This window comes from Dryas octopetala, chromosome 8 (assembly GCF_963921425.1).
Source record: "Dryas octopetala chromosome 8, drDryOcto1.1, whole genome shotgun sequence".
NCBI lineage: Eukaryota > Viridiplantae > Streptophyta > Magnoliopsida > Rosales > Rosaceae > Dryas > Dryas octopetala.
The window spans coordinates 4,598,090-4,622,155 of NC_141373.1; the positions used below are offsets into that span (position 1 = coordinate 4,598,090).

Consider the following 24,066-nt stretch of genomic DNA (forward strand, 5'->3'; position numbering starts at 1 on the left):
GTTACACAACTAGTAAGGCCCATAAAGAGGTGGCCTAATGCCCCATGGGCCGAGGCCCAGTCTTTCTGGAAATTTTAAAAATTGGTTAATTGAGGTATTCCTCTCCCGCCAAACCAAGCAGAAGCAAATTGTAAAACCTTGGAGAGGAGCGTTGACAGTAACTGCATGGACACAGCAACCTCACTCTCCAAAGCTTTGTTGAAGAACACCAACAATCCGAAACTAGCATGGCACCTCTTCAAGCGCATTCTCTCCTCGTCCTCGGACCTCTGCCTCCGTTCCGTACCCATCATGGCCCGAATCCTTATCCGCGCAAAAATGCACCGCGAAATAGATAGCCTCCACCAGTCCCTTCTCGTTTCGCAGCCCCTCGAAATCCTCCTCCCTTGCCTCGTTTCGCTCGTGCGAATCTTGGCCAAATCGAGCCTCTCCGATAAGGCTGTTTCCCATTTTAAATGCCTCCGAACCCGATTCCCTGATGACCCTCCTTCTGTTTATTTGTATAATTTGCTTATCGAGTCCTCCCTTAGGGAGAACCATGTAGATTCCGTGTTGTGGTTGTATAAGGATATGATCGTCTCGGGGGTTAAGCCCGAGACTTATACTTTTAATCTTTTGATTTGCGCCTTGTGTGAATCGGATCGTTTGGAAGATGCCCGGGAGGTGTTTGATAAAATGCGTGAGAAGGGTTGTCAACCGAATGAGTACAGTGTTGGGATTTTGGTTCGTGGGTATTGTAGAGCTGGGCTTTCTTACGGAGGATTGGAGGTTTTGGATGAGATGAGGAGTGGTAGTTTTTTGCCCAATAGGGTTGTGTATAATACTTTGATTTCTAGTTTTTGTAAAGAAGGCAGGACTGATGAAGCTGAGAAATTGGTGGAGAGGATGAGAGAGGATGGTATGTCTCCAGATACCATTACTTTCAATTCTAGGATTTCGGCTCTCTGTAGTGCAGGGAAAATTCTTGAAGCTTCTAGAATATTTAGAGATATGCATATAGATCAAGAGTTGGGGCTGCCCCAACCCAATGTTGTGACCTATAATTTGATGTTGCAAGGATTTTTCAAGGAAGGGATGTTAGAGGAAGCAGAGACCTTGTTCCAATCTATGGAAAAGACTGGTGATTTTATTGATTTAGAGAGTTATAATATATGTTTGTTGGGTCTGGTCAGGAATGGGAAGCTCTTAGAGGCACGACTGGTTCTTAAAGAGATGGTATATAAGGGCATAGAACCCAGTATTTACTCGTATAACATTTTGATAAATGGGTTATGCAAAAATGGGATGCTCCATGATGCAAGAATGGTGATGAGTCTAATGGTAAGTAACAATATTTCCCCAGATACGGTGACTTACAGTACTTTACTCCATGGATACTGCAATAGAGGGAAGGTATTTGAAGCCAACAATGTTCTGCATGAGATGATGAGGAACAATTGCTTCCCAAACACTCATACTTGCAACATTCTGCTGCACAGTCTGTGGAAAGAGGGAAGAACATCAGAAGCAGAGGAACTGCTGCAAAAAATGAATGAGAGAGGTTATGGCTTAGACACTGTGACATGCAATATTGTGATTGCTGGTCTATGCAATGGAGGGAAATTGGACAAAGCAATTGAAATTGTGAATGGGATGTGGACTCATGGAAGTGCAGCTCTTGGAAACCTAGGGAACTCCTTTGTTGGCCTGGTTGACGATAGTAATAATGGGAAGAAATGCATCCCTGATTTGATTACGTATTCAACCATAATTAGTGGGTTATGCAAGGCTGGGAGGCTTGACGAAGCTAAGAAGAAGTTCATGGAGATGATGGAGAAAAACTTGCACCCTGATTCAGTGATTTATGATACTTTTATACGTAGTTTTTGTAAACAAGGAAAGATATCATCTGCATTTCGGGTGTTAAAGGACATGGAGAAGAAAGGTTGCAATAAGAGCATTCAAACTTATAATTCACTAATCCTGGGATTAGGCAGTAAAAACCAAATATTTGAAATATATGGACTGATGGATGAGATGAGAGAGAGAGGAGTCCTTCCTGATGTTCGCACTTATAATAATGTGATGAACTGTCTCTGTGAAGCAGAGAGAGTCAAAGATGCCACTTCTCTTTTAGATGAAATGCTGCAAAAGGGCATATCCCCTAACATTACTACCTTCAGAATATTAATTAAAGCTTTCTGCAAGGGAAGTGATTTTGGAGATGCAGAAGAGGTATTTGACATTGCTTCAAGTGTATGTGGCCACAAGGAAGCCTTATATAGTTTGATGTTCAATGAGCTACTTGCTGGAGGGGAAGTCTCCAAAGCTACAGTGCTGTTTGAAGCTGCATTGGACAAGTATTTTTACTTGGGGAATTTCCTCTATAAAGATCTCATTGACAGACTTTGCAAGGATGAAAAGTTAGAGGATGCTAGTAGCATTCTCCACAAGATGAAGAATAAAGGATATGGATTTGATCCAGCATCATTCCTGCCAGTAATTGATGGCTTGAGTAAAAGGGGAAATAAGCATGAGGCTGATGAACTTTCAGAAAGAATGATGGAAATGGCATCGGAAGGTAGGGTGGCAAATAAGGTTTACCGAAATGAGAGGAAAATAATTGGTGGAAAACCAAGTAACTCTGGTGGAAGTGATTGGCAGGCCATAGTACACAGGTATGGTTGACGAAAATTTATTCATGATTCTTTTCTCCTCAACTTCCTTTCTTAATTTTATTATTAGCTTTGTTATCTGTGATGACCTTCCTTGGTAATTCTTACCTTTTTCTTTTTCACAGAGATGATGGCAGTGGAATTGCATTGAAAACTCTTAAGAGGGTACAGAAAGGCTGGGGTCGAGGGAGTCTAACGAGTTTGCAGCACCAGCAAAATGAAGTTCTTGATTATTGAGAGGCAATGATTTCCCTTAATTCCTTTGACTATGTTGAAGAGACAGTGGAACCCCAAAAATAAAGCCAAGAAAGGAATCGACCCTAGTATCTCAGGTATTATTGGTTTTCTAATTTTGGCAATTTTTCTGTTCTTTTAACCTCACATGAGTTTTTGTAAATGTGAAATTAAATCAAGAGCCCAGCAGTAAAGTCCTGTCAAATTCACATGTAGGATTACCAGCCAAGTTTGCTGACTTTTAATGCCTGCTCATTGAATAAACAGAAATACTTTGACTGTTGTTAGATACCTTACAGCACACTTGGTCTGAAATCCCTCCAAGGATTTTGAATGGACTAACTAGAAATCAATTAGCACCCTGTCCATAATTAGAACCCTCTTATTCATTGTGGAGTTGGAGGCATGACTTTGTTGTTGGTGGTTCCTTAGTTTCCTTGGTTTTAGCTGCTGAAATCCCCAGCAGAAGCTTATGTTAACAAACTCTGATGTAGTATTGCTCGCATATCAATCATGTTTGCCTTTGTTGTGGTAATGATTTGGCCTGAATGATTTGCAGCAAAGTTCAAGGAAACTAGAACCCCATTTGTTACGTCAAGAGGATGCATGCCACGAGAACTGTGATTCATCATTCGTGGACATGGTGCGCTAAGTCATAAACCTGCCTCTACTCAATTATGATACCTTCATCAGTCCTTTGAAAACCTTGTGTTGGCCCAGGCACTCTACTCAATTTTTATGACTCCCTTGTTCCTTATGTGTTGATATTGTTTTCAATATCCGATATTTGTTTGCTTGGGTACTCCCAAGTCCCAATCTGCCTGTATTCCTCCAGTTCTTTAAACAGATCTAAATTAGCAATGTGTAAATAATATCTATATATATATATATATATATAAATTATGGAAATAAAAACTTTGCTCCAGAAATGTATCTTGTTGTACAATCAACACAGTGATCAGACTTTTCTGTTATGATGTAGCCTTTCCATAGTATGTAAACCTCTTTTTAATAATTTTAAAAAATTCATAAAAATATTTGGAAAAATTTGATGAAGGGATACAAGACCATTGATTGGGTGGATTCTCTTGTTTTAATGTGTGATGTCAGATTGATAATCTAATAATATAACATATCTGATATTTGGTAAAGTATTAAATGATATTTGGTTCAGTGTGGTGGTTTAGTAACTTTACAAAAGAAACTCCTATTAGACATCTTGAAGGAAGAAAATCTTCCTATTAGGGATGCTTATATAGGAACTAATATGATAAGAAAAATGTTGAAATGAGTGTCTGCCATTAATGGCGTAGAGTCAACGTTTGTCATTAATTGAGGTTAATTGCCTAATGTGCTGTAGAATTAGATGCTTAAAATCATGCATTTGCAATTAAGTTAGATTTATAATTAAAACAGATTAGTTGACTTTGTGTAAGAGTTTAAGTTTCTCCTATATAAACCTCTCACGAGGAGAAAAATAATAACAATAAATTACCCCAAAACATTAGTTTTGACATGGTATCAGAGCCAACCTCAATTTCCTTCTGAAATTTCTTAAGGAATTGGGGCTTGGTTGTTTTGGGCTTTATGGGTTCAAAAAATAAAGGAAAAAAATGTCAAATTTAGTTCCTGCCAATTCCTCTAGTTCTAGTACATCACCAGTTCAAGCCCAGGGCTCAACTTCATTCGCCAATACAACCTGTTATGGGAATGAAGATTGGTCTTGGTAGAAAAAAAAAAAAAACAAAAGAAAAAAAATGATGGTGATTATGTTATGTCGGGAAAGAAGAAGGAGGAGGAGAAAAAACAAAAAAAAACAAAAAAAAAATAAAAGGAAAGGAAAAAAGAGTTATTGGGTTTGGAGTTTTTCCATAAAATTCCATGATTTGAGTTTCCCACACTTGTTACTGGGTTTTAGAATTTTTTCATAAAATTTCAATATTTGGGTTTAGAAATTTTTTCCATAAAATTTTCATACTTGGGTTTCGGAATTTTTCCACAAAATTTCAATATTTGGGTTTAGGAATTTTTTCCATAAAATTTTCATACTTGGGTTTCGGAATTTTTCCACAAAATTTCAATATTTGGGTTTAGGAATTTTTTCCATAAAATTTCCATACTTGGGTTTCGGAATTTTCATTATTTTGACAGTCTGTATGTGAAAAAAAATAAGAAGGAAAAGTTTTTTCTGAAACAAGGAAAAGCAAGAAGAAGGAGAAGTCTTTTCCAAGACATGGAGAAGCAAGAGAGTAGATCGTGACTGATTGATCGAGACAAGATCAATGTTGTTGGGTCTAGATGAAAAGATACTCTTCAAGCTAGACATTTGAGATATCTATGTCTAGCTTGGAGGGTGTTGAAATGAGTGTTTGTCATTAATGGCGTAGAGTTAACGTTTGTCATGAATTGAGGTTTATTGACTAATGTGCTGTAGAATTGAATGCTTAAAATCATACATTTGCAATTAAGTTAGATTTGTAATTAAGACAGATTAGTTGACTTTGTGTAAGAGTTTAAGTTTCTCGTATATAAACCTCCCATGAGGAGAAGAATAATAATAAGAAATTACTCCAAAACATTAGTTTTGACATGATATTAGAGCCAACCTCAATTTCCTTCTGAAATTTCTTAAGAAATTGGGGCTTGGTTGTTTTAGGGTTTATGGGTTCAAAAAATAAAGGAAAAAAATGTCAGATTTAGTTCCTGCCAATTCCTTTAGTTCTAGTACATCACCAGTTCAAGCCCAGGGCTCAACTTCATTCGCCAATACAACCTGTTATGAGAATGAAGATTGGTCTTGGTAGAAAAAAAAACAAAAGAAAAAAAAAATGATGGTGATTATGTTATGTCGGGAAAGAAGGAGGAGGAGGAGAAAAAACAAAAAAACAAAAAAATAATAAAAGGAAAGGAAAAAAGAGAGATGAAAAGAGTTATTGGGTTTGGAGTTTTTTCATAAAATTCCATGATTTGGGTTTCCCACACTTGTTATTGGCTTTCAGAATTTTTCCATAAAATTTCAATATTTCGGTTTAGGAATTTTTTCCATAAAATTTTCATACTTGGGTTTCGGAATTTTTCCATAAAATTTCAATATTTGGGTTTAGGAATTTTTTCCATAAAATTTCCATACTTGGGTTTCGGAATTTTCCACAAAATTTCCATTATTTTGACAGTCTGTATGTGAAAAAAAAATAAATAAATAAGAAGGAAAAGTTTTTTCTGAAACAAGGAGAAGCAAGAAGAAGGAGAAGTCTTTTCCAAGACATGGAGAAGCAAGAGAGTAGATCGTGACTGATTGATCGAGACAAGATCAATGTTGTTGGGTCTAGATGAAAAGATACTCTTCAAGCTAGACATTTGAGATATCTATGTCCAGCTTGAGGGAGGGTGTTGAAATGAGTGTTTGTCATTAATGGCGTAGAGTCAACGTTTGTCATTAATTGAGGTTAATTGCCTAATGTGTTGTAGAATTGGATGCTTAAAATCATGCATTTGCAATTAAGTTAGATTTGTAATTAAGACTGATTAGTTGACTTTGTGTAAGAGTTTAATAACAAGAGGAGAAGAATAATAACAAAAAATTACCCCAAAACATTAGTTTTGACAAAAAAACGTAGCGTCACAAAATGATCCTTATTGTTCTTGAGGATATATGAATCAAAATAGACCCAAAAAGAGAAGAAAAGAAAAAGATCGACCAACCGGAAAGTCTGGTTGGAGAGTGTGATTGGTTTGGTCCTAGGAGATGAACATCTTTTAATCCAACTGTTGTGAACAGTACATATAAACCAAAGGTATTAAATGATGATAGAGCTATTCATCTCTTTAGCTTGAAAGCATTTAGAGAAGATCACCCTCTAGAAGATCTTTTGCAAATGTAAAAGCATGTCGTGGACTATGCCAAGAGCCTTCTGTTAGCTTTTGAAGTTTTGGGTTCCATTCTGTTAGTTTCTTTTTGCCAAAAGCATAAATAAATTGAAATCTGCTTTATATAGATTTAAAGAAGAACCTAACTGAAAAATTACGAATATACATGAAGTCAGTTTTGATAGACAAAAGAGAAAACGGAGAAGGAATTTTATTTCTAGATATAGCTTGTTTCCTCAGAGAAAACAAAGATCAGGCATTACTGATCCAGTTTAGAGTTGAATTAGTTGAGTGTATATAACTATGTAAGTTGAAACTCATTCTAAAAAAGATTCGGTCAAAATTGTTAACTTTCTGAAATAGATATCAAAATTATAATGTCTCATTAAAACGGGTTCTATATTATACAAATGGGCATGAAGATTCCTCATCTTGCTTACTAGGTACAAAGATGTGGGTTTCAAATTGGACTCCAACAATTCACTTATTTATTTTGCATCTCCTACCGTTAATATCATAATGACTTTTACCGTTAATAATTCATGGCATGAAGATTCCTCGTTTTACTTACAAGGTACAAAGATGTGGGTTTCAAATTAGACTCCAACAATTCACTTATTTCATATGCATTTCCTACCGATAATATCATAATGACTTATTCAAAAAATAATTATATAGGCTAATGCTATTCCGACCATCCTAAACTACTGAGTTGACCACCCTATTTCAAAATTTCAACTTCACCCTTAAAACAAAAAATTTCAATTTTGTTCGTCTGGTCATTCGACAGTTATCTATCGAAATATTTATGATTATTCGACAGTTATCTGCTGAACATTGGTGGATTGTTCGGTGGATAACCACCAAATAGAAATGAAAAAGGCATTCGACAGTTATTTGCCGAAATATTTATATTTATTCGACATTTATATGCCGAACATTAGTGGATGTTTCGGTAGATGACCACTGAATGAATCTGGATGATTTCATCATGTTTTTATAATAAAGGGTAAAATAAGAAAAAAGTTGGACAAAATATGTTAGGGTGGTCAACTCAGCAACTAAGAGTGGTCTGCATAGCCTCACTCTTATATATATTATGAAATATTGTCATATAATCCTACTTATCTTGTATAAATTAAAGATATATATATATATTCTAAAATAAAGATATATATATAAATAGTCCTATTTACTTCACCCTAAGCCTTTAAATACAACCTCAGATACTGAATCGCACCAAATAGAATGTTCATACAAGGACAGTTTCACAGATGAAAACTGACATAGATGTAATCTCATGATTTATAGAGCCTAGGATGGAAGTGTGGTCCTAATAAACAATAGCATAATTCATTTATTTTGCCTACATTAACCATTTGATCTCTAAAATAAGATCCAATGGCTTTTATGCTGACATAAAACTGAACAGATTCCTAAATCCTCATTCCTCAACCATGAACATAATCCCTCTCTAACAATTCGACCAGACAACTGTTGGTATACTCTTGATCCTAAACAATATGACCCAAGTAGAAAGCAGTCATAATGTTAGGATGGGCTGCTGTTGCCATATGAACTTCCTAGATTTGGATAAAAAGCTTGTTGAAGACAGAGTCTGACTGTGCGGCCTGGAGAGGAGCTGTAGATCTCCATACACTCTTCAAGGTCTGCATCACATTGTAAAAGAACCCACTCCCGATCATCGTCCAGATACTTGATTTCAATTCTACTGACATCATCTAAATTGAATCTTCTTGCAATCTCTAGTTGCAAATCTCTGAAAGAAGAGTTTGGTAGCATGCTGAATCTTATTTTTTCATCCCTGAAAGTAGCTTTTACTCTGTAAAGACCCCCATCCCGCGAATTTCGGCTACTGCTTCCTGCTAAGGGAGGTAGATTCTCGTAAGTGAGGTTGTCACTGAAGGATTTATGGCTTTGGGATCTATGGATAAGCTTTGTTTCCTCTTGAAATGAGGCGTGCAGACTTGCATCACTGCAAGCTCTCTTTAGCACTCCAACAGGGTCTTCTGTCATGAAAGCATCTCCACTACTCAAGGCATTGATAGTAACTGGGTGCTGGTGTGCTCCAGGAACACAGACACTTGGGCCAGAAGTCTGACTGCATGAGGAGGATGGAGACTTTGTAGTGGTTCCATGGCTGAATAAGCCATTCTCATGTTGAGGGTTTAATTCTGGGAAGCTCGAGTAGAAGGACCCAATATGAATAGCACCCTCAGCACCTTGGACTGAGTCGATTACAAGTTGGAGTTTCTTGAGAGAGTGGCCTACCTTTTTTATCTTCCGAGAAGGCCATCGGGTAATCCCATGCTGCCTGCATATCCTTTTCAGAGTAGTGGGGCAAACTGCATTTGAAACAAACCGGGTAAGAGATTATTGGTGAGCTAGCTGTAGGCTAAATCTGTAGAGACAATGACTAGTACTGCCAACTAAATTGTTCCAAAGAATTGTGTTCAAGTGTCTTTAGCAGAATCTAATCTTGGCATCAAGAAAGAATTTTAGACACTGAATAGCTGTAGATTTCACTCGGTTGTCATGTTCAATATTTATTCCGGAAAATATCAGAAAAAGTACTAGTCATAATATATGTAATCGTTTCTATCTTACCCCCAATGCTTTTAGCAGCATCTTTCAGGCTCCCTGCAAAATATTGCCGAAGAACTGGCAAGCTGATTGTCTTTTCTGTCTTTGTCCTCCTCTTCTCACCAGCTTTTCTTCCGCCTGATGTGCGACGCCCACCAAAAGAATAAGAGTCTGCACCTCCCTCAACGTTACCATTTGGTCCACAACTTTGATGAAGTTGCCCAAATTCTGAAAATGCTTGCCCATTGTGTAAACTCCCCTGAGTGTTATCCCAATGGGTTGTCACTTTGAACTCTTCCTTTGGCTCTTCTGTTTGATAATCCAATGAGACAGAGACGCCTTTACCCTTCTGTTGGGCCTCGATCATATGGGCAATCCAGGATGACTCTTTTGCAGATGGTTCTTCTGTGGGAGAAGATATCAGTTTTTGAGTTTCTTCTTTATGAAGTCCCATGTCTGAAGCAACAACTGATTCCCTCACAGGAAACATGACTTCCTCTTCAAGTTCTTTGTCTACATCAACATGTAAACTCCGACAAGCCTGTTGTATAACAATGCACAATGAGTTCAGCATCTGTTTCTGTTCTTCATGGTCTTGGCAATCCTTAGGTAAGAAAAACTCCAGGACGAAATCAGCTGGTCCAGTATACACACTTCGAAATGGAATTGCTACAGCAGCATGCAGCCCAAACATCCTAGCATGGTGAGAGAGAGGATACTCTGTCTTGCTAAAGGCCTTTATGTCAGTTGCAAAGGATGGTTTGTTTGTTGTGAATGCTGTTCCAACAATTCCTTGGCCTCGAAACAGGTGATGTTCAGAGCATGCATCATGGAATCCCAATATGTCAAGATCAGCCACAAAGCAAGCAACATCCACTGTGGAAACACAATGAGCATAGTTCTCATCAGAGTGTCGGCATCCACCTTTACCTTGTTGGACACAAGGAGCCCAAGTTTGAGCCAAAGGCAGTCTATGAGTCTTACAGACAGATGTTAAGACCTCTACTATTTCAGCCAAGGCAGCTTGGTACAGCTCATCACAAGTCTGCAAAAAGGGAACATGCAGTTAGCATACCTGTGATATTGGGAATGAATTAAAGACTATCAAAGTTTCTGTTTTTTGGTACCATCCTCTTACCTTTACACAGGGTGGGCAGAAGTTCTGAGAGCTCCTAAGATCAACAGCCTGAAAATCAATATGATAAATTAGGTTAGATATGAGGGACTAATCATGTATGATAAACAAGTACTTGAATAGGACATAAATAGTCATGTAGTCAGTCTCTCTAGTTTACTTGTATATCCAATTTGTATTTGTTTCCTTGTAACATAGACATTCTTTGTCTAGAAATACAAGAGCAATCTCTCCTCAATTGAGGAAGACACAAAATTCTGTCTTCATAAATTTATTAAAGCTTTTTGAAAACTTTTTTTTTTTTTTTTTCTAAGAAAATCTATATTTTATGCAGTGGCAATAAGCAATAATCACACAGAAGAACATGTAAGAAATCTAAGAGTCAATTCCCATATCAGCATACAAAGTTTGTGCAACACAAATGGAATATTATGTAAATGGAAAGACAACATAAATGGAATATAGAAACACATTTGTTATATACTCTCCAAATGAATTAACCCATGGCAGATGCTTATAGATACTTGCATGACATAACTAGCAAAGTTTGTGTGGATGTGAGCTACTATGCAACTAATCACTTATTTTCACTAAATTAATAATTTTCTCATGCTTCTTCAGAGATATATAATTAAAATTTCTGAAGCTTTTTAAAGTTCTTCAGAGACTTGTAATTAGAATTTCTGAAGAAGAAATTGAAGAAAGAAGAGACCTCAAGAGCTTGGCAGACATATTCAAGTTCTGGACGATAATTGACCTTTTGAGTAGTCATTACAATCTCTACAACACCCAAGCAAGTTCCACTACCGCGTTCAAAGATGGGAAGGGCTAGAGAACCTCGAACATCATACTGCTGAGCATACTCGATTCGTGGGTACTCGTAGCTTCTGAAGAAACGAACATCAGGAGTCCACTCAGGCAACTTCTCCAAAAAGGCTCGACCAGGCAACCCAACAGACTCTGCTGAATCCTCATCAGTTATGAACTGGTAATCTTTGGAAACATTTCTATAGCCTGCAAGACTCTTGCAGTTTGGGTCAAGAGAGAATGGTTGGTCATGAGTGGTAAGATATTGCCTGCCTCCTCTCTTAATAGGCACCCATATCTGAATAAGCACATCTCTGCCTTTTGTGCATTCCTTCAAGTATCCAATGGCCAGCATTAGCCTCTCTTTCGCAGAAGATGAAGGGCCTGGATTCGCCCTCAGACCAATCCACAATCTCCTGCCTGCCTCAGTATTGCCTTCAACTACAAAACTAGAGTGGCTTTCAGGGTAACTTCCATCTGTGTCTTCTTGATAGATTTGCTGGTGCTGATGGGGGGTTATACTCAAATGAGCAGCAGAGGGATTAGACTCATAAGGCGGAAAGTAATGTGAAGGGTGGTCAGTTAGAGCCCGAGAAACTGGAGGACCAGCAGGCTGCTGATGCTGTTGCTGCAAAAGGTTGAGTCCAGGATTGCTCTCCAACCAGCACCCTTGAAATAAAAGTTCATCCATGAAATCAACTTCCATGGTGGTGTCAGACAGACTCCCATATGAAGGATTTGGCATCAGACCACCGTAGTCCATAGTGATGATGAGTTTTTCTTCTTCAAGTTTCTAGTAGAGCAGCCTATTACAATCTACAACGCAATTGCAAACACTGTCAAGACCCAGAAGAGAAGAGATGAAAAATAAAACAGCAAGTTTTATTCCTTTTGCCCATATACAAATGCATTTCAGACCAACAAACTTACTACAGTTTCATATAGACCACAAACATGAAGATTCATATTGTCATACGCATACACACAAACACACACACTCTCTTATTTACAATGTAAAATTTAAAACTTTTGTCGACTCTAAAAAGATATTTTATTTTTTTCTTTATCGGTCCAGAAGTTACATCAGCCTGGGTTCAAATTGCACTCATGACAATTAACAAAGCAAGATTTCAATGTAAAACCCAAATATATGAATCCCCCTTTGATGTCAGGATTCATAAGTCAGAGAAAATCAAGAACCCATATCATAGTTCATAAGGTTATCCAATCTTTTTATGATGTCAAGAAACTGGTTGATTAATTTTTGCTCAAAGAAAGATGCAAACATATATAGCAAGTCCCATTTGTAGAAACTTAAATCAAAACCCACACTAACATTTTCACATACATGGAAACTGGCCATATATAGAAAGAAAGGAGAAAGAAAAGAATGTGATGTATCACTCACTGTGTGAATTCAGATAAATTCCAAGGAAAGTGATCTCAGTTGGGCATATATGTGTCTACTATGCCTGAAGAAATATGGAATTGGGTCTCTCCCACATCCACAAAAGGAATTGGATGAATGGTTTCTTCTCTCTCAAGTCTCTCAAAATGGGTTTACTATATATCCTCCTCAGTTCTCTTGTTCCTCTTCCTGCAGCTCTTGGTTTCTTGGGTGTCTAATTCTTTTGAGGCAGGACGTGTGAAGTGAAGAATCTCCTATTTAAGAACCAAAGAAAACCTTTAAAAACCTGAAAAAGAATCTCTTATTTAAGTTGGACCCACAATAAATAAAATAATTAAATAAATAAAGGGAAACCCATGTATACTATATCAAGGAGAGTCTATCAGATTCCAATCTCATCTTCCAATCATGCGTCCTTTCAATTCCAGTTATGTTTTGTTATGGCAGTCAACTGTACTCAATTAGTCTCAAGGTTAGCAAATGAGGATTCAACCTCAGCTATTTGTAGTAGCAGTAGCACCAGTGCTTGTTTGAGTTCTTCCTCACACGCACACACTCACACGCGCGCACACGCAAACACAAATATTAAAATAGTAGTGCTAGATATACCACATTTTTATACCATAATTTCATACCACCTTATGTGGCAACTTACATGGCATTCATACATTGGATACTAAAAAATAAAAAGAAAAAGAAAAATTATGTCCAATAAAGTAATGACACGTGAGATGGTATAAGAATGTGGTATAAGAAATGTGGTAAATATAACATTATTCATATTAAAAAAAGAAAATCGACCATGTAAGTAACACATATATTCTTTAAATGGGAATGAGTGAGTGAGTAAATTAGTGAGTGAAAAAAACAGAAAGGGACAGAAAGAGTATAGCAGTTTCGGAAAATCACCGAGAAGCAAATTAAAGTTTTTTTTATAAATTATTTTTTGAATATTTTGATGTGGGAGTTTCGAATCTACATCTTTGTTTTATGCACAGGAGCTCACTCTCTCACTTAGTGTATGCGGCTATTTGCGATGTCCGTACGACACATGTCAGATGGACACTCATCTACACATTCTCTATGTATTTTCAAGTGACGCACTGTGTGTAGTGTACTCTCTACATACACACGTGCAGGCCATCGGTGAAAACGATGCCTCTCTAAATATGTCCATTATTTAAGAAAGACAAAAGGCATAAATTTAATTTAGACACATAACTATATAAGCTATTTCAACGGAGTCCATGAACTTTAAAATATTTCAAATATACACCCGATCTATTATCTAAATTGAAAAATAAATTTATGTCCATTGATTCGTTGAGAGATCAGTTAAATGACAGCTTGGTTTTTGTTGATCGGGATTACTTGGCGATGTGACGCTATCTTAGCAAACATTTTTCGCCAAATGAGCGACACATGCCCACAATTTAATAATAATAGAGAGAGAGAGAGTTTGTGGGCCCGTGTCAGGGGTTAGGTGGACCTGTGTTGCTCATTTCCCGCCAAATGAGCGACACAGGTCCACCTAACTCCTGACACGGGTCCACAAACTCATCATCTCTTTCTCGCTCGTTGAACACAAGTGAGAGATTTATATTCGAATTTGGGGAAAAACATGATGTTTTTGGGAGACTAAATGATCATGAGAGCGTTCAACGAGCGGGAAAGAGGTGATGGGTGTGTGGGCTCGTGTCAAGTGCATGGACATATGTTGCTCATTTGACGGGAAATGTATGCTGAGTTGGTGCCACGTTGCCAATTAATCACCGTTAGCAAAAGCCAAGCTGACATTTAACTGATCTCTCAATAAATTGATGGACGGAATTTCATTTTTCAATTTACATAATAAATCAGGTGTATATTTGAAATATTTGAAAGTTCGTGGACCCCGTTGAAATAGCATATATAGTTATGTGTCTAAATTGAATTTATGCCAAAAAAAAATTACTTAATTAACCTCAATATCAAACATATGAAGCCTCTGCGTTCTTACTACTTGCATTAATAGCATTAATGCCATTTCTTTATTTGCAAGTGGAAAGTTGTGAAAAGGGTTTTATTATTGTTTTTTCATTATTTCTTTTTTTAATTTTTAATTGAAGACTGTAAAAAAAGATTCTTACTGTTCTATTGGTGAGTAAACAAGAGATTCCTAGATAGCATTTAATAAAAGAAGAAAAGAAAACCATCTTTTTTAACCTTTGCTTGGTATTATATGATTTTTAGCTTTTTATTATTTGGGACCTTTTTGGATGAGACACTTGGCATACTATTGGTGAGTTCCCTTTGGATTAAAAGATTCTCATGTGATCTAAAGAACCATTTTTGCTTTTTTCATCTTAACCTTTACTCCATGAGACAGGTTTTTGCTTGTTAATTAGGGCCTGCTCGAATGGGAAATATTTAAACCAACCTGGGATTATAGATGGAAGGTTCTAAATTAACTCAGGAATTTGATTTTTCAAGTATCCAATAAGCTAATATAGACACATATGTTATCTCAAAATAAGCATGGAATTTAGAACATGTTGATTTTTGTTTTTTGTTTCATTCATTATTAATTGGTTTTGGATAAAATATTTTAATTTTAACATGGTACTATGTCGGACAATTTATATATATGTGTCAAGTCTCCACGTCATCTAATATAATTGATCCATGTGTTAAACTCAATCTAGCCACATAAGATGGAGGACGTTGGGATATAATCTAACATAAGATATTCTAAGTCAATCTTATATGTCAATAGATATATATATACAGGCTCTTTTGATTGAGGTATACCTCAACTTACTTATGTTGAGGTATGACCTTGTTGAGGCCCACACGAGTCGTTTTGTGTCGATCCGAATCGTTCGCAAGGATAATATTCATTGAAAGATCATCCTTGCAAAAAATTAGCCAAATCGGAAATTATTTGTCTATCTAACTTTGATAAAACAAATGGACGGTTTCATCGAAAATATTTGGTTCGTCAATTTATTTGATCAAAGTTAGATAGGCAAATAATTTCCGATTCGGCTAATTTTTTGCAAAGATGATCTATCAATGGAAATGTAAAAAATAAACAGTTCAGATCGACACAAAACGACTCGTGTGGGCCCCAATAGGGTATACCTCAACATAAATAAGTTGAGGTATACCTCAACAGAAAGAGCCTGTATATATATATATATAATTTTAAGTACGTCTTTCCATTCATTGTTGATTGATTTTAAATTAGATAACTCGAATTTTAACTTAATATTATAGCATATTATTCATTTTTATGTGCAAGTTCAATTTCATCACACGTGCTCCATGTCTACTAATATAATTATCCACGCATTAAACTCAATATGACCACAGTGATGGAATGTAGGGGTGGGCGCGGTGCGGTTCGACTCACTTTTCCCTTGGAACCGTGCACCGCACCAGACATGAATAGATGGTGCGGTTCGGTGCTTAAAACCGTGAAAAAAATAAAAAAACCGAACCAAACCAAACCATCTTGAATGCGGTGCGGTGCGGTTCTCACCACGGTTCTGGGCCTAATGGGGCCTCACACTTGTTTTTTTAAGCCTAAGCCCAATTATTTAATGATGCAAACCCATCCTAATTAAAAAGTATATAAAAATGTACAAAAATGTGTACAAAAAGTGTATAAAAAGTATATAAAAATGGTATAAATATATATAAAAATATATATATAAAATGGTGTATATGACAATATGTGTATAAAAATATATTTTTTGCAAGTATGCGGTGCGGTTCGGTTCGGTGCGGTTAAATAAAGTGTAGAACTGGAACCGGAACCGAAGAGAAACGGTGCGGTTCGGTTTTTTTGGCGATGTTGACTTTTTTTTGTCAACGCGGTTTTTTTCAGTTTTTTTGCGGTGCGGTTCGGCCGATTTTGGCGGTCCGCGGTTAATATGCCCACCCCTAATGGAATGGGTTGAGACTTGAGACTTAAGAATATAAAGCTAACATTGGGCATAATATATTAAATTTGAGATCACTTCATCCATTATTGATTGATTTTGAAATAGATATTCTAATTTCAACATGGTATAAAGTAGATCAAGCAATTTGATCATCCACGTGGCAGATCTAAGTTAACCATGTACACTTACTCTATGTAACTCAATATGATTGATCTCTGTCACTTTGATTTTGGCACAATCCAATCATACATAAGAGGGCGTGTTGAAAATATAAAATCTCCATATAAAGCATCCACCTATTAATGCAAATTGGTGTTATTAGATACTCCAACTTTTATAAGTTTTCTACAATTTTAGTTAGTGTTGTTGCATGCATTACGTTACCCTGTTTAGTTGCAAATTACAGAGTTCCCACCTTGGTGTGCGACCAGTTACACACCACTGACAACTACTCAACCAGCCACTAAAACTCTTTAGTGGCAAATGACAAGTCCCTATTATTCCTTTTCACCCCAAAAAGAAAGACAACTCTCATACTTTTTTTTTTTTTTTTTGTTTATATTCTCATTATCCCATGACGTTCATGACATTCACTTTCACCCCCACCATATATATGAGTCCATCACTGCATCAGCGTTTGTGAGTTGTGACGGCTTCAATGATATATATATTTTTTTGGGTTTATTTCATATTTAATATCTAAACTTTGACCCTTGTCTGAATGTAGTACTTAAATTTTTATTTGTCCCAATTGAGTACCTAAACTTTATTTTGTGTCTAATAGGTATCAAAATGAATTTCTATTAAAATTATCAAAAAAAGTTAGGGGCAATATAGTCAAAGTATATTTTAATTATTTTCTTTATATGTTTAAAATTATTATAAAAAAAACACACAACAAACAAAAAAAATTATAATTAAAATATAAATTTTTTGAAGTGACTATATTGCCCCTAATTTTTGTTGACAATTTTAATAGAAATTCATTTGGGTACCTATTAGACACAAAATAAAAGTTTAAGTACTCAATTGGGACAAATAAAAGTTTAGGTACCACATTAAGACAAGGGTCAAAGTTTAGGTACTAAATATGAAAAAAAAAAAAAAAACCCTATTTTTTTAGAAAGAAAATAATAACAGAGTTACCACATTTAATTGTTGCGCGCCTATATTTTTGTACCGAATAATTTATTTTAGCACATATTAGTATCTTAAAAATAATTAAAATCTTGAATAAGACCAAATTTAAATACATGAAATATTGTCACGTTATTTAATAAGTAAATATGATAAATATAGTATAACACGTTTTTATATGAACACATCAAGTAATGCTGATGTACCACAAATTTTATACCACATCTTTATAATATCTATTATACAAGTGGATCACACCTCTTTAAAAATTTCAACATATATAAAACATATATAATATGTCGTACAAATAATTTTGTCAACTTTACACCATATAATATAGTTGTAGTAATTGATGCAGAAAATCAAGTACAATTTACTGGGTCTCGTGAAGATATTTACTTGTATGGCATCAAAAGTTAAAACACTCTAATAATAAGATGTGAGTAGTTTAAGATTTTTGAAGAGTAGCTTTGAACTTTCAATTGCCTACCATCAATTATTCAATTGGAATTAATGAATTTCTCAACACCATCACCATATATAATTAATTTATTGATACGTCTCCATTAAGGAATGTAAGTTGTACCATGATTTTTTTACCCTTTTTTAAAGATAATTATTCCTACCAATTATTCTACGACTCTTGGTTGAAGCTTTTGGGTGTAAATTTACAAAAGATTAAATTAAAAATTTTACATGGGCTGGTGAAAGTGATTTGTTTAAAAATTTTAACCCTCTATGATGAGCTAATATTCTGCGAAGTGAACATACTAAATGATTAACTGAAAGATCAACTTGATTCCATGGTGGATAATTAATGAATCTATTATATAATAATTATTCATTTTGGAAAAAAGAAATTCCAGCTTTCTTATTTTGACAACTACAAAGGAAACTTAATAACTTATCTATTAGCTAGCCCACAGAAAAAGGAAGAAAAGAAATTAAAGAAACTTATCCATGCACGCAAACATAGCTATTTGAATTAATATTACGTAGCATTATTTTGTCTTCTTCTTTTTTTTCTGTGTATATATGTTTTATATTTCATATATAGTAGTGATCGGATTTCATAGGTAAATTGGTACTTTCATTGACAAAGAATTATTTAATTCACTTAATACTACAAATCATCACCACTTGTTTAATTAAAATCTTTTTCTTGGAATTGTTGTTCCTAAGAAGTTTTAATTATAGTAAGCTCTATTTTGGTATAGACATATATATACTAATGAACACTTGAAAGCAACTTTATAGCGTGTGTTTTGAGCCAAAAAAAAAAAACAAAAAACAAAAAAAGAACCTTATAGTGTTTGTATTATATATGTATATATAAAAAATAATGTTTTCTTATTAAATAATTCGATCAATTTAATATGTTTTGTAGTTAAACATTCTTATTTGTTATGTTGTCATATTGTTAATCAATTAAAATTATTTATCATGTAAAATCATATTTCAATGTGTGACCCTAATTGATCTTGTTTAACAACCAGCCGCATTTCTTTATGGAATCTATCTAGTTAAACAACCATAGTTAGTGACATATGAGTTGAAAAAAAAATATTTATGTGGATACACATATTTGTATAAATTTCACTAAAAAATGGGTGAAAATTCAATAAAAATAATAATAATCATCACTAAGGGAGAAAAAAAAAACCCTAGCCACTAGAGACAAAAAAAAACTTCAATTTTCTTTTTATGTGGCAACGTCCTTGATATCCAAGGCCGTCGCAGGTTAGTGATATAGTCATTTTAGTTTGTTGAGTCTTTCTCTTGATCGAGGGTTTTGTCTAGTTTAGTTTTGATTTGTCGAGTCAATTTCTTGTTCTTAGAGAGGGTTTGTCTAGGGGCTTTTTGTTGGTTTCTTTTCAGGGTTCAATGGTGCTTTTGATCAAGTTTTGGGGGTGGCTAGTGCGGGTGTGATTGCTTGTGATTCACACGAAGAGATCGTGATGGTTATGGCCCAACCACTTAATTGGTAGTATTGCTTCCCCCAACAAGTAGAGATAATGACACTTTTGCACGAGATTTGGTTTATTTTAGGTGTAGGGTTTTATTCTATCTTTATGGAGTCCGATGCTCAAACTTTCATCTCTTGATTTCATACGATAGAGGATAATTTAGCTCCTCACATGCACCTTTTGGAGGAGGCTAAAAGAGTTAGGATTCAATTTCCGACGTTAGTTGTAGTTTCTAAAATATATAATGGGGTGGTGGCTCATGCTCTTGCTTGTTTTACTTACTTTTTGGAAATTTTACTTGCTTGGCGAGGGAAGCTCTTGTATGGCGTCAACAACAACGTCATTTTAATTGTAAATCTTCTTGGTTTTCTTCAATAAAGGTATCTATCATAAAATAAAATCAATAAAAAAACAAAAAATGATAAATTTATAAATTTGAAGGTCATGACTCTTGTTTTTTCAGAACACCTCCGATGGAGGTAGGAAATACCATGTCAAAGTCATTTTGCTATGCCACGTGGGATTTCCTTGCATCCAACAGTTCTGGTGAGTGCATCTCCAAAAAATGAGGCAAATGAATGGTAAATTGTCCTTTTTTAACCTTATTATGTGCATTTAGCATAGAAATTTGCTACTTAGAAGTTTGTCTCTTTAAAGAATGGGCCAAATAATTAGAGAAACTATTATTTTGCTCTTTGTTTTTATCTCTTACAACTTTTACAATAATGCAATTACATTACTTATTTATTTAATTATAGTGGGGCCTATTTGGCTATTTGCTGCAATATAATGAATCTGTGGTGAAAAGTATTTGGGTCAAATTTAAGTTTTCATGCACAGTATTTATAGTTCGCCCCATGCTTTGAAGTGTCCATTTGGAGATGCACCAAGAATACGCAGCAATTTGAACCAATCCTCAAACATTTTGTTTATTTAATGTAATCAATTGTCATCTATATAATTGAACTCAAGCTCGAACATGGGCACATATGTATTTATTTTCTTTTTCTTTTTACTTAATTATTAAAATTTTAGGCAAAAAGAGATCAGTACTGTAAAATATCTGACCCAAAAAAAAAAAAAATTTGCTGTAAAATTTAAATCACATTTTCATTATGTAGAGAAGCGCATTTTAATGTTTCTGGGGGGCCACGCGCTTATCGAGGTCGGATCGCCGCGTCTGTACAACTGTTCTGTTACGTGTTAGCCAAAAAAAAGAAGGTTGTCGTTGCTAATATTGATTCTCTTTTCTTGGAGAATGGTCCAGAAATAGAATCTTGAGCAGTCATGGCTTGAGATTCCAAATTGAGCTAATTTCTTACAAACCATACCAAATTACCAACTCTCTCTATTTTCAATATTGCTTGACCAAAACCGGCAACCATAAATATGTTGCCTGGGAGGTGGCATTTAGAAATCAACACACACGACACATGCATTGCTTTCTACCATTTTCTTATTTTTATTTTATACAACAACATAACTTATTTTTCCATTTAATTTTCTACACATATTTTCATTATAATGTTTTGTTGTCACACAATCCAAACAAAAATTAATTTAGTTCGATCTTTAAGTTGCCAAACAATTTGATAAAAAATATTTACATATATTTTCATAGATTTCATTTTTCTTTGCGTGATATATATGTATTTAAGGTACCAAAGCCTCGCTTATCAAATAATATCTCAATTTAGAGGCGAGGATGGAAATGACAAATTCAACCTCATCTCGCACCGTTGTCATTCCTATCTAATTTCTCTTAGAGCTCTTCACATCTTATCCTTCATTTCCTAATTTAAAATAAAAAATTAAAATCCTTCTTTTTCAATTCTTTCTAAAAATATTCAATAATAAAAATTTTCCATCAGAAAAATAAAAGAATGACGAATGATCGAAGTGGCAGGGCCCACCAAACTTAGGCCGGGAAGTCAATATCATGAATATCGGATCTTTTTTTTTTTTTTGGCCAAGACATGAACATCGGATCTTGAATATGCATATATATATATATATATTTTTTTTTTTTGCAGTATCTCTTATCATGCAAGTTGTGTGCAATAATCCATTGCAGCAAGGATTAAGGTTCCTTGGATTAATTTTCGGAAATTCAGTGGACCAAAATTATCATTGATTTCAGATTATGAATTTGTCAACTTAGATGAAGTCATTGTACAAGAATTAATTACTAATTTAAATTAATTATTGATACGAAATTCTTTTTTAATGTAATAAAACTTTGGGTTAAATACAAAAATGGTCCATAAATTTTACAGTGCATCTCAATTTAGTCTACTAACTATAAAAAGTGTCAATTTAGTCCACGAACTTTTTAAGTTGTACCAAAACAGTACAAACGTTAACTTTCATCAAAAAATTTAACGGAAACTGATCATGTGTACAACAAGTAACCACATTTTAAGCTGCATTTCTCTCTGTTCATCACATTTTCATGTGACCAATTCTGTTAATTTTCGAATGAAAGTTAACGTTTGTACTACTTTAATACAACTTGGAAAATTCGTGGACCAAATTGACATTTTTTATAGTTAATGGACCAAATTGAGAATCAATATAAAATTCGTGGACCATTTTTGTATTTAACCCTAAAACTTTGCTCTTAATTTTCTGCATAATTGTTTTTTGGGCATAGTGGGGTTGAGGGACCAACCAACTTTTGCAGAACTATTTGAAACACCTTAATGTAGCTAGGAATTTTTTAAAGGGGAGCCAAATATATATTTAATTGCTGCACCTACTAATTAAGGCACCAAACAATTTTTTAAGCTATATATATTTGCATTATCTTGATCTTAATCAAAGTGATTAAGCTTTCTATATACCAATTAAGCTGAATCAGAATCATAATGCAAGATGATATATACCATGAAAACTCATGACCTCAGGGATATATATTGGTGATGGAGATTCTTACACACACACACACACACACACATATAATATATATTTATATGAATATACTAGCAAATGATCATTGGTCAATGAAATTTTTTTCTAAGTTTGTTAGGAAATAGCTAGGAACCATATGTAGGACAAGGCATCCAATGTGGATTCAACATTCAAGTGTAGGAGGATTCAAATTTGGTTATTCACACCCAGATGAGCCCTGTTGTTGACAAGTGTGTGATATTTGCTTAGATTGCGCCATTTTACAAGGAACCCCAGTAATTCAATTTATTTATTATGTGTAAGTAGGAGTGTGTAGGAGGTTTTCAAGCACCAATAAGGGTCTGGTCTGAAAGGATTGAGAGAGAGACTACAAGTAGATCTAAAGGGAAGAGAACAAGAGGAGTACGTGGAAGGAATTAAGGAGGCTTGTTCTTCCAACTTGATGCTTTTTGTTTAATTGTTTGTTCATGACTTAATGTTGTAACCACTTACCCCATTAAATTATATCAACATCAACCAAATAATATATACAATTATATATATATATATGTAAGAGGGATGGATGTGGATGTCACTGTGAAAATGGGTCACTGTCTTCTGCATATAATTCATATAAAGGCATTAATCATCATCAGAAAAAGTTAATAGTAGAAAACTAGGAGTGGTTATATATAGAAATTAATTGGACTAATATATGTAATAATATGCTTACACATAGAGGACCCATATATTTGATATTAATTTCATGTCCAAACTCAACTGGGCAGACTGCAGAGGATACCTTAATATTTTCTTTCAATAGTATCACATGGTTGGTTAAACTGAGGCAAGGGATTAACATGAATCATGTTGCAGAAAACAGATATATAGGAAACAGACCCAGAAAAGATTCTTTGAATTAAACTAATAAGCAAGCAAATATGCATAATAAAAAAATATGGGTCCGTTTGGATCATATATTAACCATGGTAGATATGGGAAATATCTATTCTCCAACAAAGAGGATTGATGTGCTAGCTCAATCATTTAAGATGATATAGGAAAATTTTGTTAATGTTTATGCATAATTAAATAAGAGGATTAATTGAATGATGGACCCTGCCATTACAGGTTCAATGACTTCCTCTCTTTCTTTTCACAAACCAAACAGAAAGTCTGATTGTAAACTACACAAATCACCAAGAATAATCCTCTAAGTTGCATATATGAGATAGATTCTTTCGAGCTAAAAGTACTTTAAGGTAAATTTAAGTAGAGAAAAATTGCAACTAGGTGATGTAATGAAGATAGTTGACTTAAGCTTTTACCATAATGACCCAATTGTAAGGAGGCATAGATTAATCTAAAGTAAACCAGCCTCACAGCAAAAAAAAGTTGTGATGCTGTGTTAATTGAACATGAGTCATGACAACTA

The 24,066-nt window shown here is 34.8% G+C and overlaps 2 protein-coding genes across 2 annotated transcripts; one reads left to right on the forward strand and one right to left on the reverse strand.

The window, feature by feature from the left end:
* The first annotated feature begins 162 nt into the window (after positions 1–162).
* Positions 163–3,764, forward strand: LOC147276280 (Pentatricopeptide repeat (PPR) superfamily protein). Its single transcript, XM_086254806.1, has 3 exons — positions 163–2,657; positions 2,780–2,986; positions 3,448–3,764. Exons 1-2 carry the CDS (start codon positions 166–168, stop codon positions 2,889–2,891), a joined length of 2,604 nt encoding a protein of 867 aa, XP_086110932.1. The 5' UTR covers positions 163–165; the 3' UTR covers positions 2,892–2,986; positions 3,448–3,764.
* Positions 3,765–8,140: 4,376 nt separating this feature from the next.
* LOC147276281 (protein NLP2-like) lies at positions 8,141–12,064 on the reverse strand. The gene is made up of 4 exons (XM_086254436.1): positions 11,207–12,064; positions 10,498–10,545; positions 9,384–10,404; positions 8,141–9,121 (listed from the first exon to the last, which is right to left on the reverse strand). Exons 1-4 carry the CDS (start codon positions 12,062–12,064, stop codon positions 8,307–8,309), a joined length of 2,742 nt encoding a protein of 913 aa, XP_086110562.1. The 3' UTR covers positions 8,141–8,306.
* Positions 12,065–24,066: the final 12,002 nt, after the last annotated feature.